The 16,551-nt window shown below is 44.9% G+C and overlaps 1 protein-coding gene across 7 annotated transcripts in view; it reads left to right on the forward strand.

The window, feature by feature from the left end:
- LOC140726056 (disintegrin and metalloproteinase domain-containing protein 19-like) overlaps positions 1 to 16,551 on the forward strand; it is a 156,330-nt gene that overhangs the window by 92,439 nt on the left and 47,340 nt on the right. For 6 of the 7 annotated variants that reach the window (XM_073041955.1, XM_073041960.1, XM_073041958.1 and 3 more), the window contains 2 exons: positions 12,281 to 12,358; positions 12,701 to 12,809. In XM_073041955.1, the coding sequence (XP_072898056.1) occupies positions 12,281 to 12,358; positions 12,701 to 12,809 (187 nt within the window). The remainder of the gene's footprint in view (positions 1 to 12,280; positions 12,359 to 12,700; positions 12,810 to 16,551) is intronic. The other variant, XM_073041957.1, reaches the window with a different exon arrangement.

Here is a 16,551-nt window from a genome sequence, read left to right on the forward strand (position 1 = left end):
AGTTTTGTGAGGATCATTTGATAGCTCTTGTCTGTACTTGCTGGAACTTAGAAGAATGAGGGGTGACCTCATTGAAACCTTTTAAATATTGAATGACCTAGACAGAGTAGATGTGGCAATGATGTTCCCCATGGTAGGAGGGTTAAGGACAAGAGAGTACAGTCTCAGGATGGAGGAGTCTCCACTGAAAACAGAGATGCAGAGAAATTTCTTTAGCCAGAGGGTGGTGAATTTGTAGAATTTATTACCACAGGCAGCTGTGGAGGCCAGGTCGTTGGATGTATTTAAGCCAGAGCTTGATAGGTTCTTGATTGGACACGGCATCAAAGGTCATGGGGAGAAGGGTGGGGAGTGCAGCTGAGGAGGGAAAACAAGGATCAGCATGACTGAATGGCGGAGCAGACTCGATGGCCTAATGCCTAATTCTGTTCCTGTCTCGCATGGTCTTATATTATCATCATTGCCTCCCAAGGGTTCCTTTACATTAAGTTCCCTCGTAATATCTGAGTTATTACACAATATAAGAGAGCTTTTTCCCAGGTCAGCTTAAGTACAAACTGCTCTAAGAAGCCATCTCGTACACAGTCAACAAGTTCCTGCTCTTGCAATCGGACAGCAACCTGATTTTCCCAAACTCTGCAGATTAAAGTTCCCCCATTACAATCGTGCCTTTGCCCTTATTACATGCATTTCCAGCTCCCTTTACAATCTCAACCCCACATCTTGGCTACTATTTGGAGGCCTATACATGATTCCCATAATGGTATTTTTATCCTTGCAGTTTCCTAATTCCATCTACTGTACAAATATTGAACATTCTCTGACCCTATATCACATTTTTTTAAAGATGTAATTCCATCTCTTACCAACAGAGCCACACCACCACCTATGCCTTCCTGCCTGTCCTTTTGATACAAAGTATATCATATGACCAAGAGGGAGAGGAGCAGAATTACGCCATCTGGCCCATCGTCTGCTCCACCATTCAATCATGGCTGATCCTTTATTTCTTTCTCCTCCTCAACCCCAGTCCCGGCCTTCTCCCCATAACCTTTGATGCCATATCCAATCAAGAACCTATCAAGCTCTGCCTTAAATACACCCAATGACCTGGCTCCACAGCTGCACGTGGCAACAAATTCCACAAATTCACCATCCTCTGGCTAAAGAAATTTCACTGCATCTCTGTTTTGAAAGGTCACCCCTCTATCCTGAGACTGTGCCCTCTTGTGCTAGATTCCCCCACCATGGGAAACATCTTTTCCACGTCTACTCTGTCTAGGCCTTTCAACATTCGAAAGGTTTCAAAGAGATGTCTCCCTCATCCTTCTGAATTCCAGCCAGTATAAACCCGGAGTCATCAAATGTTCCTCTTATGATAACCCTTTCATTCCTGGAATCATCTTTGTGAACCTCCTCTGGACCCTCTCCAATGCCAGCACATCTTTTCTAAAATGAGGGGCCCAAAGCTGTCACAATACTCAAAGTGAGGCCTCACCAGTGCCTTATAAAGCCTCAGCATCACATATCTGCTCTTGTATTCTAGACTTCCTTGAACTGAATGCTAACATGGCATTTGCCTTCCTCATCACCGACTCAACCTGCAAGTTAACCTTCATGGTGTTCTGCACAAGGACTCCCAAGTCCCTTTGCATCTCAGATATTCTGGATTTTCTTCCCGTTTAGAAAATAGTTGGCACATTTATTTCTACAACCAAAGTGCATGACCATGCATTTACCAACATTACATTTCATTTGCCCCTTTCTTGTCTATTCTCCTAATCTGTTGAAATCCTTCTGCATCCTACCTGCTTCCTCAACACTACCTGCCCTTCCACCAATCTTCTCTTGTCAGCCATGGTTGTACTATTTTATCATTTGAGTATTTCTTCATTTTTGGAATACGCATGTCCTGTACCTTCCTCATTTTCCCCAGAAACGCACACCATTGCTGCTCTGCTGACATCCCTGCCAGCAGCTCCTTCCAATTCACTTTGGCCAACTCCTCTCTCATACCACTGTAATTTCCCTTAGTCCACTGAAATACTGCCACATCAGACTTTACTTTTTCCCTATCAAATTTCAAGTTGAACACAATCATTTGTGATCACTGGTTCCCAAGGGTTCCTTTACCTTAAGCTCCCTAATCGTCTCCGTTTCATTACATAACTCTCAATCCAGTATAGCTGATCCCCTTGTAGGCTCAACAACAAACTGCTCTAAAAAGTTATCTCTTAGGCATTCAACAAACTCACTCTCTTGGGATCGATTACCAACCTGATTTTCCCAATCAACCTGCATGTTAAAATCTCCCATGACTACCATAACATTGCCCTTTTGACACGCCATTTCTATTTCCTGTTGTAACCTGTGGTCCACCTCCCAGCCACTGTTGGGAGGCCCGTATATAACTACCATCAAGGACTTTTACCCTTTCAGTTTCTTAACTCAACCCACAAGGGTTCAACATCTTCCAATCCTATGTCACATCTTTCTACTGATTTGATGTAATTCTTTACGAGTAGAGCCACACCACCCACTCTGTCTACCTTCCTATCCCTCCGATATAATATGTAACATACAAACATAGAAAACCTACAGCACAATACAGGCCTTTCAGCTCACAATGCTGTGCCGAGCGTGAACATAATTTAGAAATTACCTCAGGTTACCCATATCCCTCTATTTTTCTTAGCTCCATATTCTTATCCAGAAGTCTCTTAAAAGACCCTATCGTAACTGCCTCCACCACCATTGCCAGCAGCCCATTCCATGCACTCACCACTCTCTGCGTAAAAAACTTACCCCTGGCATCCCCTCTGTACCTACTTCCAAGCATCTTAAAACTGTGCCCTCTCGTGCTAGCCATTCCAGCCCTAGGAAAAATCCTCTGACTATCCACACGATCAATGTCTCCCATGATCTTATACACCTCCATCAGGTCACCTGTCATCCTCTGTCACTCCAAGGATGTGTTGGGGAGCACTTCGGGTCCAGTGATCACAATACCATTAGTTTCAATATAATTATGGAGAAGGATAGGACTGGACCCAGGGTTGAGATTTTTGATTGGAGAAAGGCTAACTTTGAGGAGATGCGAAAGGACTTAGAAGGAGTGGATTGGGACAATTTGTTTTATGGGAAGGATGTAATAGAGGTCATTTAAAGGTGAAATTTTGAGGGTATAAAATCTTTATGTTCCTGTTAGGTTGACAGGAAAGGTTAAAAGTTTGAGAGCGCCATGGTTTTCAAGGGATATTGGAAACTTTGTTCAGAAAAAGAGGGAGATCTATAATAAATATACGCAGCATGGAGTAAATGAGGTGCTCGAGGAATATAAAGAATGTAAAAAGAATCTTAAGAAAGAAATTTAAAAAGCTAAAAGAAGATACTAGGTTGCTTTGGCAAGTAAGGTGAAAATAAATCCAATGGGTTTCTGCAGTTATATTAATAGCAAAAGGATAGTGAGGGATAAAATTGGTCCCTTAGATAATCAGAGTGGACAGCTATGTGTGGAGCCGAAAGAGATGGGGGAGATTTTGAACAATTTCTTTTCTTCGGTATTCACTAAGGAGAAGGATATTGAATTGTGTAAGGTAAGGAAAACAAGTAGGGAAATTATGGAAACTGATGATTAAAGAAGAGGAAGTACTGGCACTTTTAAGGAATATAAAAGTGGATAAATCTCTGGGACCTGGAGGGATATTCCCTAGGACCTGGAGGGAAGTTGGTGTAGAAATAGCAGGGGCTCTGACAGAAATATTTCAAATGTCATTAGAAATGGGGATGGTGCCAGAGGATTGGCATATTACTCATGTGGTTCCATTGTTTAAAAAGTGTTCTAAGAGTAAACCTAGCAATTATAGGCCTGTCAGTTTGATGTCAGTGGTGGGTAAATTAATGGAAAGTATTCTTAGAGATGGTATATATAATTATCTGGATAAACAGGGTCTGATTAGGAATAGTCAGCATGGATTTGTGCATGGAAGGTCATGTTTGACAAATCTTATTGAATTTTTGGAAGAGGTTGCTAGGAAAGTTGACAAGGGTAAAACAGTGGATGTTGTCTATATGGACTTCAGTAAGGCCTTTGACAAGGTTCCGCACGGAAGGATAGTTAGGAAGGTTCAATCGTTAGGTATTAATATTGAAGTAGTTAAATGGATTCAACAGTGGCTGGATAGGAGATGCCAGAGAGTAGTGGTGGATAACTGTCAGGTTGGAGGCCGGTGACTAGTGGTGTGCCTCAGGGATCTGTATTGGGTCCAATGTTGTTTGTCATATACATTAATGATCTGGATGATGGGGTGGTAAATTGGATTAGTAAGTATGCAGATGATACTAAGGTAGGTGGTGTTCTGGATAATGAAGTAGGTTTTCAAAGTTTGCAGAGAGATTTAGGCCAGTTGGAAGAGTGGGCTGAAAGATGGCAGATGGAGTTTAATGCTGATAAGTGTGAGGTGCTACATTTTGGTAGGAATAATCCAAATAGGACATAATCGTAAATGGTAGGGCATTGAAGAATGCAGTAGAACAGAGTGATCTAGGAATAATGGTGCATAGTTCCCTGAAGGTGGAATCTCATGTGGATAGTGTGGTGAAGAAAGCTTTTGGTATGCTGGCCTTTATAAATCAGAGCATTGAGTATAGGATTGTTACCCAGGGTAACAATCTCAGGATTGCTACCTGTGATTGTTATCCAGGGTAACAATCTCAGGATTGCTACCTGTGCCATGTGCGAGTGAGGCAAGGAACAGAAGGATTATACAGATTAATACGTGGCTGAGAGGATGGTGCAGGAGGGAGGGCTTCAGGTTTTTAGATAATTGGGCTTTGTTCCAGGGAAGGTGGGATCTGTTCCGACAGGACGGTTTACACCTGAACTGGAGCGGTACTAACATTCTTGCAGGAAAGTTTGCTAGTGCTTCTTGGGGGGGTTTAAACTAAATTTGCAGGGGGCAGGGATCCAGAATGCGAGAGAGGATAGCGAGATGAAGAATAAAGGACAGGTGGGGACTACACGGTTCTGGAATATTAAGTGTGTAGTAGAGAAAGGTGAGGCGGAACAAATGATAAGAAGTACACATGTACAGAGGGATGGTCTGACGAAACATGGAGTTAAATGTGCAGAAAGAATAAGTAAATTTAGAAAGGACAACAACATTCAAGGGGCGTATAGCCCGATGGGATTTTGGGGAGCTGGGTTAAGCACAATAGGCAGCGATAGGCACAATAGGCACAATAGCACTGGGGAAAGCTGATCACAACCTGGTTTTGTTACAGCCCAGATATAAATCAATTGTGATGAGGCATCCCACTACCACACGCTCTTTTAGAAAGTGGACTCTTGAAGCTGAACAGGCCCTGAGAGACTGCTTCGGTACTACTAACTGGGATGTACTGCAAGGGGGGCTTTGTAGGGGCGTTGGGGAGGTCACTGAATGCACAACGGACTATATTAACTTTTGTATGGATGTTGTTGTTCCTGTCAGAACTGTTCGCTGCTATCCCAATAATAAGCCCTGGATCACTAGTCACATCAAAGGCCTCCTAAATCAGAAGAAGAGGGCCTTTAAAGATGGTGATCGGTTGGAGCTTAAAAGAGTTCAGAAGGAACTCAGAGTACAGATCAGGGGGGGAAAGGAGCAGTATAGGAGGAAGCTAGAACAAAAGCTGCAGAACAAAAGCATGAAGGAGGTGTGGGATGGGATGAAGATCATCACCAGATGCGGTGCAAAGCGGGGGGCAAACATAAGTGGAGATGTGGAGAAAGCGAACCAGCTGAACAACTTCTTCAATAGGTTCGACAGCACAATCTCATCCTCACTGCAGAACTCCACACCAGGCTTACTTCCCTCACTGGAAAATAGCCACTCACAGGAGACCTTGCCCACGCCCGGGATTACGGCTGCACAGGTGGAAGGTCAACTGAGGAAGATCTGTACCAGCAAGGCGGCTGGACCGGATGGAGTATCCCCACGATTACTGAGGGCCTGTGCGACTGAGCTGGGAGAACCCCTACGGCGCATCTTCAACATGAGCCTGGAGCAGAGAAGAGTACCCAGACAGTGGAAAACATCCTGAATTGTCCCGGTACCGAAGAAACCACAACCAAAGGAGTTAAATGACTTCAGACCTGTTGCCTTGACGTCGCACGTGATGAAGACCATGGAGCGGCTGATAATACAGAATCTGAGGCCACAAACCAGGCACGCCCGGGATCCTCTTCAGTTTGCGTATAAGGAGAAGGTGGGAGTGGAGGATGCTATCACGTATTTGCTGCACAAATCCCTCTCTCACTTGGATGGGGTCAGTGGTGCTGTGAGGATTACATTCCTGGACTTCTCTAGTGCCTTTAACACCATCCAGCCCAGGATCTTAAGGCACAAACTAACGGAGATGGGAGTAGACTCTCACATGGTGGATTGGATAGTGGACTACTTGACAGATAGACCTCAGTATGTGCGGTTGGGAGACTGTAGGTCTGACACGGTGGTCAGCAGCACTGGAGCGCCTCAGGGGACAGTGCTCTCTCCGGTCCTGTTCACCCTGTACACATCAGACTTCCAATATAACTCGGAAGTCCTGCCATGTGCAGAAGTTCGCTGATGACACGGCCATAGTAGGGTGTGTCAGGAATGGACAGGAGGAAGAGTATAGGAAACTGATACAGGACTTTGTGATATGGTGCAACTCAAACTACCTGCGTCTCAATATCACCAAGACCAAGGAGATGGTGGTGGACTTTAGGAGATCTAGGCCTCATATGGAGCCAGTGATCATTAATGGAGAATGTGTGGAGCAGGTTAAGACCTACAAGTATCTGGGAGTGCAGTTAGACGAGAAGCTAGACTGGACTGCCAACACAGATGCCTTGTGCAGGAAGGCACAGAGTCGACTGTACTTCCTTAGAAGGTTGGCGTCATTCAATGTTTGTAGTGAGATGCTGAAGATGTTCTATAGGTCAGTTGTGGAGAGCGCCCTCTTCTTTGTGGTGGCGTGTTGGGGAGGCAGCATTAAGAAGAGGGACGCCTCACGTCTTAATAAGCTGGTAAGGAAGGCGGGCTCTGTCGTGGGCAAAGAACTGGAGAGAATAACATCGGTAGCAGAGCGAAGGGTGCTGAGTAGGCTACGGTCAGTCATGAAAAACCCTGAACATCCTCTGCATAGCACCATCCAGAGACAGAAGCAGTTTCAGCGACAGGTTGCTATCGATGCAATGCTCCTCAGACAGGATGAAGAGATCAATACTCCCCAATGCCATTCGGCTTTACAATTCAGCCGCCAGGAGTAAGATAAAGTGCCGGGGTTAGGACTGAGCTTAAGTTACCACTCAATGTATTTAAGAACTTTTTAAAAGCTATTTATTAATGCTTTTTGAGAGGGTGACGTTAGATGCATATCATATTTTTACTGAGTTAAGTATTGTATGTAATTAGTTTTGCTACAATAAGTGTATGGGACATTGGAAAAAATGTTGAATTTCCCCATGGGGATGAATAAAGTATCTATCTATCTATCATCTATCTATTTAAACAGAGAGAGGAGAAATGGGCTAAAAATTCTATATCTGAATGCATGAAGTGTCAGAAATAAGGCGGATGAGCTTGAAGCTCAGGTGCGAATGGGTAACTATGATGTTGTTGGGATAACGGAGACATGGCTGCAGGGAGATCAGACCTGGGAAATGAATGTACAAGGGTATACGTGCTATTGTAGGGACAGAAATGTGGGCAGAGGGGGTGGGGTGGCCCTGTTGGTGAGGAATGAGATTCAGTCCTTTGCAAGGGATCAGGAGAAGTAGAGTCTGTGTGAATAGAACTGAGGAACAGTAGGGCAAAAAGACCCTAATGGGTGTTGTCTACAGGCCACCAAACAGTAACATGGATATTGGGTGCAAGTTGAATAGGGAGTTAACATTGGCATGTGGCAAAGGTAATGTCGCAGTAGTTATGGGGGATTTCAACATGCAGGTGAACTGGGAGAATCAGGTTGGTGCTGGACCACAGGATAGGGAGTTTGTAGAGTGCCTACGGGATGCATTCTTGGAACAGCTTGTACGAGAGCCGACCAGGGACAAGGCTATTCTGGATTTAGTCTTGTGTAATGAACAGGATTTGATAAGCGATCTTGAAGTAAAGGAGCCATTAGGAGGTAGTGACCATAATATGATAAGTTTTTATCTGCAATTTGAGAAGGATAAGGGCAGATCGGAGGTGTCAGTGTTGCAGTTGAACAGGGGAGACTATGGAGCCATGAGGGAGGAGCTGGCCAAAGTTAACTGGACGGATATCCTAGCAGAAAAGACAGTGGAATAACAATGGCAGGTGTTCTTGGGAATAATGCACAAGGTGCAAAATCAGTTCATCCCCCAGAGAAGGAAGGATTCAAAGGGGGGAAAGGGGCCACAGTGGTTGACAATGGAAGTCAGAGATTGCATAGCATTAAAAAAAAAGGAAGTATAACAGAGCTAAGGTGAGTGGGAGGACAGATGATTGGGAAATTTTTAAGGAACAACAGAACTTAACTAAAAAGGCAATACGGGGAGAAAAAATGAGGTATGAATGCAAGCTAGCCAGGAATATAAAGGAGGATAGCAAAAGCTTTTTTAGGTATGTGAAGAGAAAGAAGATAGTTAAGAACAATGTTGGGCCCTTGAAGAATGAATTGGGTGAAATTGTTATGGGAAACAGAGAAATGGCAGAAGAATTTAATAAGTACTTTAGATCTGTCTTCACTAGAGAAGACACAAGCAATCTCCCAGATGTATGGATGGGCCAAGGACATAGGGTAACAGAGGAAATGAAACAGATTGACATTAGGAAGGAAACGGTGATGAGTAGACTGATGGGACTGAAGGCTGACAAATCCCCAGGTCCAGATGGTCTGCATCCTCGGGTACTAAAGGAGGTGGCCCCGGAAATTGCGGATGCATTGGTAATCATTTTCCAATGTTCCTTAGATTCAGGATCAGTTCCTGAGGATTGGAGAATGGCTAATGGAGAATGGCCACTTTTTAAGAAAGGAGGGAGGGAGAAAACAGAGAACTATCATCCTGTCAACCTAACATCAGTAGTGGGGAAGATGCTAGAGTTCATTATGAAAGATGAAATAGTGGCACATCTAGATAGGTAGATAGATAGATAGATAGATAGATAGATAGATAGATAGATAGATAGATAGATAGATAGATACTTTATTCATCCCCATGGGGAAATTCAACATTTTTTCCAATGTCCCATACACTTATTGTAGCAAAACTAATTACATACAATACTTAACTCAGTAAAAATATGATATGCATCAAAAGTCACCCTCTCAAAAAGCATTAATAAATAGCTTTTAAAAAGTTCTTAAATACATTGAATGGTAACTTAAGCTCAGTCCTAACCCCGGCACTTTAACATATCTTACTCCTGGCGGTTGAATTGTAAAGCCGAATGGCATTGGGGAGTATTGATCTCTTCATCCTGTCTGAGGAGCATTACATCGATAGCAACGATAGCAGTGATAGGATTGGGCCGAGCCAGCATGGATTTACCAAGGGCAAATCATGCTTGACTAATCTATTGGAGTTTTTCAAGGATGTAACCAGGAAGTTAGACAAGGGAGATCCAGTGGATGTAGTGTACCTTGATTTTCAGAAGGCATTTGATAAGGTCCCACATAGGAGATTGGTGGGTAAAATCAGAGCTCATGGCATTGGGGGGAAGATATTGACATGGATAGAAAACTGGTTGGCAGATAGAAAGCAAAGGGTAACGGTGAATGGGTGTTTCTCGGAATGGCAGGTGGTGACTAGTGGGGTGCCACAGGGCTTGGTATTGGGACCACAGCCGTTTACGATTTACATCAATGATTTAGATGAAGGCATTGAGAATAACATCAGCAAGTTTGCTGATGATACTAAGCTGGGTGGCAGTGTGACATGTGATGAGGATGTTAGGAGAATTCAGGGTGACTTGGATAGGCTGAGTGAGTGGGCAGATACTTGGCAGATGATGTTTAATGTGAATAAGTGTGAGGTTATCCACTTTGGGAGTAAGAACAGGAAGGCAGATTATTATCTGAGCGGTGTAGAGTTAGGTAAGGGAGAAATACAAAGAGATCTAGGAGTACTTGTTCATCAGTCACTGAAGGTGAATGAGCAAGTGCAGCAGGCAGTGAAGAAAGCTAATGGAATGTTGGCCTTTATTACAAAGGGAATTGAGTACAAGAGCAAGGAAATTCTTTTGCATTTGTACAGGGCCCTGGTGAGACCACACCTGGAGTATTGTGTACAGTTTTGGTCTCCAGGGTTAAGGAAGGACATCCTGGCTATAGAGGAAGTGCAGCGTAGATTCACGAGGTTAATTCCTGGGATGTCCGGACTGTCTTACGCAGAGAGGTTAGAGAGACTGGGCTTGTACACGCTGGAATTAAGGAGATTGAGAGGGGATCTGATTGCAACTTATAATATTATTAAGGGATTGGACAAGATAGAGGCAGGAAATATGTTCCAGATGCTGGGAGAGTCCAGTACCAGAGGGCATGGTTTGAGAATAAGGGGTAGGTCATTTAGGACAGAGTTAAGGAAAAACTTCTTCTCCCAGAGAGTTGTGGGGGTCTGGAATGCACTGCCTCGGAAGGCAGTGGAGGCCAATTCTCTTGTTGCTTTCAAGAAGGAGCTAGATAGGTATCTTATGGATAGGGGAATCAAGGGATATGGGGACAAGGCAGGAACCGGGTATTGATAGTAGATGATCAGCCATGATCTCAGAATGGCGGTGCAGGCTCGAAGGGCCGAATGGTCTACTTCTGCACCTATTGTCTATTGTCTATAGGAGCTGGGATGTAATGTTAAAATTGTACAAGGCATTGGTAAGGATGAATTTGGAGTATTGTGTACAGTTCTGGTCACCGAATTATAGGAAAGATATCAACAAAATAGAGAGAGTACAGAGAAGATTTACTAGAATGTTACCTGGGTTTCAGCACCTAAGTTACAGGGAAAGGCTGAACAAGTTATGTCTTTATTCTTTGGAGCGTAGAAGGTTGAGGGAGGACTTGATAGAGGTATTTAAAATAATGAGGGGGATAGATCGAGTTGACGTGGATAGGCTTTTTCCATTGAGAGTAGGGGAGATTCAAACAAGGGGACATGAGTTGAGAGTTAGGGGGCAAAAGTTTAAGGGTAACACGAGGGGGAATTTCTTTACTCAGAGAGTTGTAGCTGTGTGGAATGAGCTTCCAGTAGAAGTGGTAGAGGCAGGTTCGGTATTGTCATTTAATGTAAAATTGGATAGGTATATGGACAGGAAAGGAATGGAGGGTTATGGGCTGAGTGTGGGACAGTGGGACTCGGTGAGTGTAAGCGTCGGCACGGACTAGAAGGGCCGAGATGGCCTGTTTCCGTGCTGTAATTGTTATATGGTTAAGAGGCTGAGTTCGCTCAACCTATTCTCATAAGGCATGCTTCTCAATCCAGGCAACATCCTTGTAAATCTCCTCTGCACTCTCTCTATAGTATCCACTTCCTTCCTGTAGTGAGGTGACTAGAACTGAGCGCCATACACAAAGTGGGGTCTGACCAGGGTCTTTTATAGCTGTAACATTACCTGTTGGCTCTTAACCTCAATCCTACGGTTGATGAAGGCCAATACACCGTCATTAAGTTCCCAGCTTAATATCCTGTGATGTTAATCTCCCAACCATGACCTTCTTTCAGCCACAACTTAGTGATGCCCACAACATCATACTTTCATTGCACCACAATGTTCGTCCATCTTATTCCAAATGCTATGCGCATTTAAATACAGTACATTCAGTCCTACATTCCTCGCCCTTTAGAATTCTACCTCTGTGTTACAATTTAACTCTTTGCATCGTCTGCATTTGTACCCAATCAATGGCTTGTCTTTTCTTACATTCATGTTACATCCATTATCTATTTGTCGATGGGGTGTGATGGGGTAAGGGTGAGGGTGGGGGGGGGTCAATTTGAAGTGACGGTAGGGGTATGATGGAATGATGGTGGGGGTTGATGGGTGGGTAACAGTGGAGAAGTGATGGGTGGTTAACAGGGAGGGATGATGGGGTGGGCTGATGGGTGCATGAGAGTGTGAGGTGTTGATCAAGTGTGGATGGAGGGTAATGTGGTTTGACAGTGGAGGGATGAAGTGCTGAGTCAGGTGATGGAGGAGGTGTTGGGGGTTTCTGAACTGGGGGAGGGTGTAGGGTGGTTACGGTATAAGAGTTAGGCTCATTGTGACCCAGTGCCATTGCCATTGCCCTCGACCAGGTATGCTTGCAATACCGATGTCAAAATGCCTCTTTCCCTCACCTTGCTGCCTGTGAGGAGAAGTGCCATCACCACGGGGTAAGTCCTTACAATGCCCCAAGACTCGCCCGCTACCAAATTCCCCCATCCTCCCCCGGGTTCCCCCCACTCCCCAGATTCCCCATCCTCCCCCACCCTCCTCTCTCTCTCTCACCCCGCCCCATCATCCTCCTCTCTCTCTCACCCCTCCCCATCACCCTCTTTGCTCTCCCCTCCTTTCCCTCCTCCAGCTCCTCGAAGGGGTATCAAGGGAATCAGGTGGGTGACCCTGTCACACCGAGGGAGGTGGAGAGGTGGGGATTGTTGTTTTGGAGGGGCGATGTGTCACAGCTGGGTTGGTCTGAACTCTGTGTTGACGTCTCTACCTCCGTACTTTGTCAGGTGTGTAACAGCAATGGGAACTGCCACTGTGATCCGCACTGGGCTCCACCGTTCTGTGATAAACCCGGCCTTGGAGGCAGCATCGATAGTGGACCTGTACACACAGACAGTAAGGACCACTTGTTCCCTTGGACCCCGGCTCCACTCCTGGGTGGGTGGTCTCACAGTCACACCTCCAGTGCAAGAACTATGGGGGCATTGACAGGAACCATGTGGTTGTTGATTAATATTGGAGCAGAATTAGGCCATTCAGCCCATTGAGTCTGCCCCACCACTCCATCATGGCTGACTTATTATCCCTCTCAACCCCATTCTTCTGCCTTCTCCCCATAACCTTTGACACCCTGACTAATCAAGAAGCCATCAACCTCCACTTTAAACATACTCAGTGACGGCCTCCACAGCCGTCTGAGGCAAATAATTCCACAGAATCACCACCCTCAGGCTAAAGAAGTTCCTCCTCATCTCCATTTTAGATAGATAGATAGATACTTTATTCATCCCCATGGGGAAATTCAACATTTTTTCCAATGTCCCATACACTTATTGTAGCAAAACTAATTACATACAATACTTAACTCAGTAAAAATATGATATGCATCTAAAATCACCCTCTCAAAAAGCATTAATAATAGCTTTTAAAAAGTTCTTAAGTAGTTTACTTAAATACATTGAGTCCTAACCCCGGCACTTTAACCTATCTTACTCCTGGCGGTTGAATTGTAAAGCCGAATGGCATTGGGGAGTATTGATCTCTTCATCCTGTCTGAGGAGCATTGCATCGATAGCAACCTGTCGCTGAAACTGCTTCTCTGTCTCTGGATGGTGCTATGTAGAGGATGTTCAGGGTTTTCCATAATTGACCATAGCCTACTCAGCGCCCTTCGCTCTGCTACCGATGTTATTCTCTCCAGTTCTTTGCCCACGACAGAGCCCGCCTTCCTTACCAGCTTATTAAGACGTGAGGCGTCCCTCTTCTTAATGCTGCCTCCCCAACACGCCACCACAAAGAAGAGGGCGCTCTCCACAACTGACCTATAGAACATCTTCAGCATCTCACTACAAACATTGAATGACGCCAACCTTCTAAGGAAGTACAGTCGACTCTGTGCCTTCCTGCACAAGGCATCTGTGTTGGCAGTCCAGTCTAGCTTCTCGTCTAACTGTACTCCCAGATACTTGTAGGTCTTAACCTGCTCCACACATTCTCCATTAATGATCACTGGCTCCATATGAGGCCTAGATCTCCTAAAGTCCACCACCATCTCCTTGGTCTTGGTGATATTGAGACGCAGGTAGTTTGAGTTGCACCATATCACAAAGTCCTGTATCAGTTTCCTATACTCTTCCTCCTGTCCATTCCTGACACACCCCACTATGGCCGTGTCATCAGCGAACTTCTGCACATGGCAGGACTCCGAGTTATATTGGAAGTCTGATGTGTACAGGGTGAACAGGACCGGAGAGAGCACGGTCCCCTGCGGCGCTCCTGTGCTGCTGACCACCGTGTCAGACCTACAGCCTCCCAACTGCACATACTGAGGTCTATCTGTCAAGTAGTCCACTATCCAATCCACCATGTGAGAGTCTACTCCCATCTCCGTTAGTTTGTGCCTTAAGATCCTGGGCTGGATGGTGTTAAAGGCACTAGAGAAGTCCAGGAATGTAATCCTCACAGCACCACTGACCCCATCCAGGTGAGAGAGGGATTTGTGCAGCAAATACGTGATAGCATCCTCCACTCCCACCTTCTCCTTATACGCAAACTGAAGAGGATCCCGGGCGTGCCTGGTTTGTGGCCTCAGATTCTGTATTATCAGCCGCTCCATGGTCTTCATCACGTGCGACGTCAAGGCAACAGGTCTGAAGTCATTCAACTTATGAGATGAAGAGTCCTTGAAAGTGAGTCCACAGGTTGTTGGAACAGTTCAGTGATGGGGCGAGTGAAGTTCAGTAGTTGCATTTAATATCAGAAATGTATGCAATGTACATCCTGAAATCCTTGTTCTTTACACACATCTACAAAAACAGAAGAATGAATGACAGCAAAATCATTAGAACCCCAAAGACACCCTGCTCCCTTCCCCCCCAACAGATGGGCCACAAGTAACAGTAAAGAAATTATACTCCCTGACTCCTATCCATCCATGACCACACAGATATGTCCCACAGAAGATTTTCTCAAATGGCAGGGGTAGGCAACCATAGCTGACAAGGGAAGTTAAGGACACAAAAATACAACTGCAGATGCTGTGGATCAAAGAATACGTACACAACGCTGGAAGAATCCTTCCTGATGAAGGGTCTCGGCCCGAAACGTTGGCTACTCTTTTCTCACAGATGCTGCCTGGCCTGCTGAGTTCTTCCAGTGTTGTGTACGTATTCTAAGGGAAGTTCAGGACTGTATAAAACCCAAGGAAAGGGCATATAAGGTAGCAAAAGTGAGTGGGAAGCGGATACAATAGGGTCATTTAAGAGCCTCTTAGATAGGTACATGGAGATGAGAAAAGTAGAGGTCTATGTACTAGGGAAATTCTAGACAGTTTCTAGAATAGTTTACATGGTTGGCACAACATTGTGGGACGAAGGGCCTGTATTGTGCAGTAAATTTCTATGTTCTATGTAAAAAAAAGCTATAAGAAGGGAAAAGGTGAAATATGAGGGCAAACTAGCCATCATTTTATTAACAACCTGGATGTGGGGGTAGAAGGGTGGGTTGGCAAGTTTGCAGACGACACAAAGGTTTGTGGTGTTGTAGATAGTGTAGAGGATTGTCGAAGATTGCAGAGAGATGTTGATAGGATGCAGAAGTGGGCTGAGCAGTGGCAGATGGAGTTCAACCCGGAGAAATGTGAGGTGGTACACTTTGGAAGGACAAACTCCAAGGCAGAGTACAAAGTAAATGGCAGGATACTTGGTAGTGTGGAGGAGCAGAGGGATCCGGGGGTACATGTCCACAGATCCCTGAAAGTTGCCTCACAGGTAGATAGGGTAGTTAAGAAAGCTTATGGGGTGTTAGCTTTCATAAGTCGAGGGATAGAGTTTAAGAGATGCGATGTAATGATGCAGCTCTATAAAACTCTAGTTAGGCCACACTTGGAGTACTGTGTCCAGTTCTGGTCGCCTCAGTATAGGAAGGATGTGGAAGCATTGGAAAGGGTACAGAGAAGATTTACCAGGATGCTGCCTGGTTTAGAGAGTATGGATTATGATCAGAGATTAAGGGAGCTAGGGCTTTACTCTTTGGAGAGAAGGAGGATGAGAGGAGACATGATAGAGGTGTACAAGATATTAAGAGGAATAGACAGAGTGGACAGCCAGTGCCTCTTCCCCAGGGCACCACTGCTCAGTACAAGAGTACATGGCTTTAAGGTAAGGGGAGGGAAGTCCAAGGGGGATATTAGAGGAAGGTTTTTCACTCAGAGAGTGGTTGGTGCGTGGAATGTACTGCCTGAGTCAGTGGTGGAGGCAGATACACTAGTGAAGTTTAAGAGACTACTAGACAAGTATATGGAGGAATTTAAGGTGGGGGGTTATATGTGAGGCAGGGTTTGAGGGTCAGCACAACATTGTGGGCTGAAGGGCCTGTAATGTGCTGTACTATTCTATTAATATAAAGCAGGATTGCTAAAAGCTTTTTCAGTTATATAAGGAATAAAAGGGAAGTGACTATTGATATTGGACCACTGGAAAATAATGCTGGTGACATAATCATGGGGGACAAAGAAACGTCAGATGAACCTAATGAGTATTTTGCATCAGTCTTCACTGTGGAAGGCACTAGCAATGTGCCAGAGGTCCATGTGATTCAGGGACTGAGTGCCATTGCTATTGCAAAAGAACACTGAAAA

Source organism: Hemitrygon akajei, chromosome 4 (assembly GCF_048418815.1).
Source record: "Hemitrygon akajei chromosome 4, sHemAka1.3, whole genome shotgun sequence".
Classification (NCBI taxonomy): domain Eukaryota; kingdom Metazoa; phylum Chordata; class Chondrichthyes; order Myliobatiformes; family Dasyatidae; genus Hemitrygon; species Hemitrygon akajei.